Below are 1,013 nucleotides of genomic sequence, written 5' to 3'. Positions count from 1 at the left end.
GGAAAGAAGGGTAAAAATCACAAAAAACATCACAACTCCGATGACGAATCAGAGGTGATCAAAGACAAAAAAGACAAAGAAGGGAAGCGTAAAAAGGACAGAGAAAAAGAAAAGAAAAAGAAACGAAGGTCAAGGGATGACTCCTCTGATAGTGGGTCCGAGGATATGAGAAAATCAGAGAAAAGAAAAGGTAAGAAAAGTGATAAAAAGAGAGCCCAAGATTTTTCGGAAGACACGTGCTCTGACATGAGCGATTCTGATTTGGAAAATCGTTATAAAAAGCATCATAAAAAGGATAAAAAGGCGAGAAAGATTGATTCGGAGGACTCTTTGGATGCAAGTGACATGGAATGTGAAAATATGACTCAAAAGGGGAGGAAAAAAGACAGAAAGGCTTTATCAAGAAAAAAGAAGGAAAAGCACAACACACTAGATGATGATGGTGCAGCTGATGGAGGGAAGGCATGGAAAAGAAGGAAGCGGGAACGTAAAAAGGATAAGAAATCTGGAAAGTATGAAACGTTGTCAGATTCTGAATTTACTTCTTCCCATGACGCAAAGCGTCACTTCCCTAGGAATCAAAGAGCTTCTCCCCATCCTCGATCTTCAAACACATCATCATCAGAAGAAGAAGTATGTGTCAGTCTACGTGACGTACGCTTCAGAAAAAAAAACCGTATGGATTATGGCAGGAGAGAACCCGACGAATCTGACTGCTGTTCTCAGTATACATCACCGCCAATGCACATATCCATGCGTGAATTGTGCCAAGTCATAAAAGAGGTCTCCAATGCCAGTGGTGGAGTTGATGTGAAACGGTTAACGAAGTCACTAGCTGAGCGTGCATACCCATCACCAAGACTGTCGCCATCCAGTGTTAATGAGACAAAGGAAAGGAGACGGGCAGATGGAAGTAGGAATGCAGCTGGTGATACCAAGCAGAATCTCACAAATTCTAATAAAGAAAAGTACAAACCAAAGAAAGAAAAACAATTGAGATCCCTCCAAAGTAT

The 1,013-nt window shown here is 41.1% G+C and overlaps 1 protein-coding gene across 1 annotated transcript in view; it reads left to right on the top strand. All coding sequences in view use genetic code 11, as the record gives it.

Moving 5' to 3' along the window:
* Positions 1-1,013, top strand: part of EGR_02201 (hypothetical protein) — a gene marked incomplete at both ends in the record, with an annotated part of 2,507 nt that overhangs the window by 655 nt on the left and 839 nt on the right. Inside the window, one exon of the mRNA XM_024491450.1 lies at positions 53-1,009. Coding sequence (XP_024353956.1) covers positions 53-1,009 — 957 coding nt within the window. The remainder of the gene's footprint in view (positions 1-52; positions 1,010-1,013) is intronic.

The sequence above is a fragment of the Echinococcus granulosus genome, assembly GCF_000524195.1.
Source record: "Echinococcus granulosus chromosome Unknown EG_S00010, whole genome shotgun sequence".
Classification (NCBI taxonomy): domain Eukaryota; kingdom Metazoa; phylum Platyhelminthes; class Cestoda; order Cyclophyllidea; family Taeniidae; genus Echinococcus; species Echinococcus granulosus.
The sequence above is the reverse complement of the archived record's forward strand: the minus strand, read 5'-3'. Positions and strand labels throughout refer to the sequence as shown.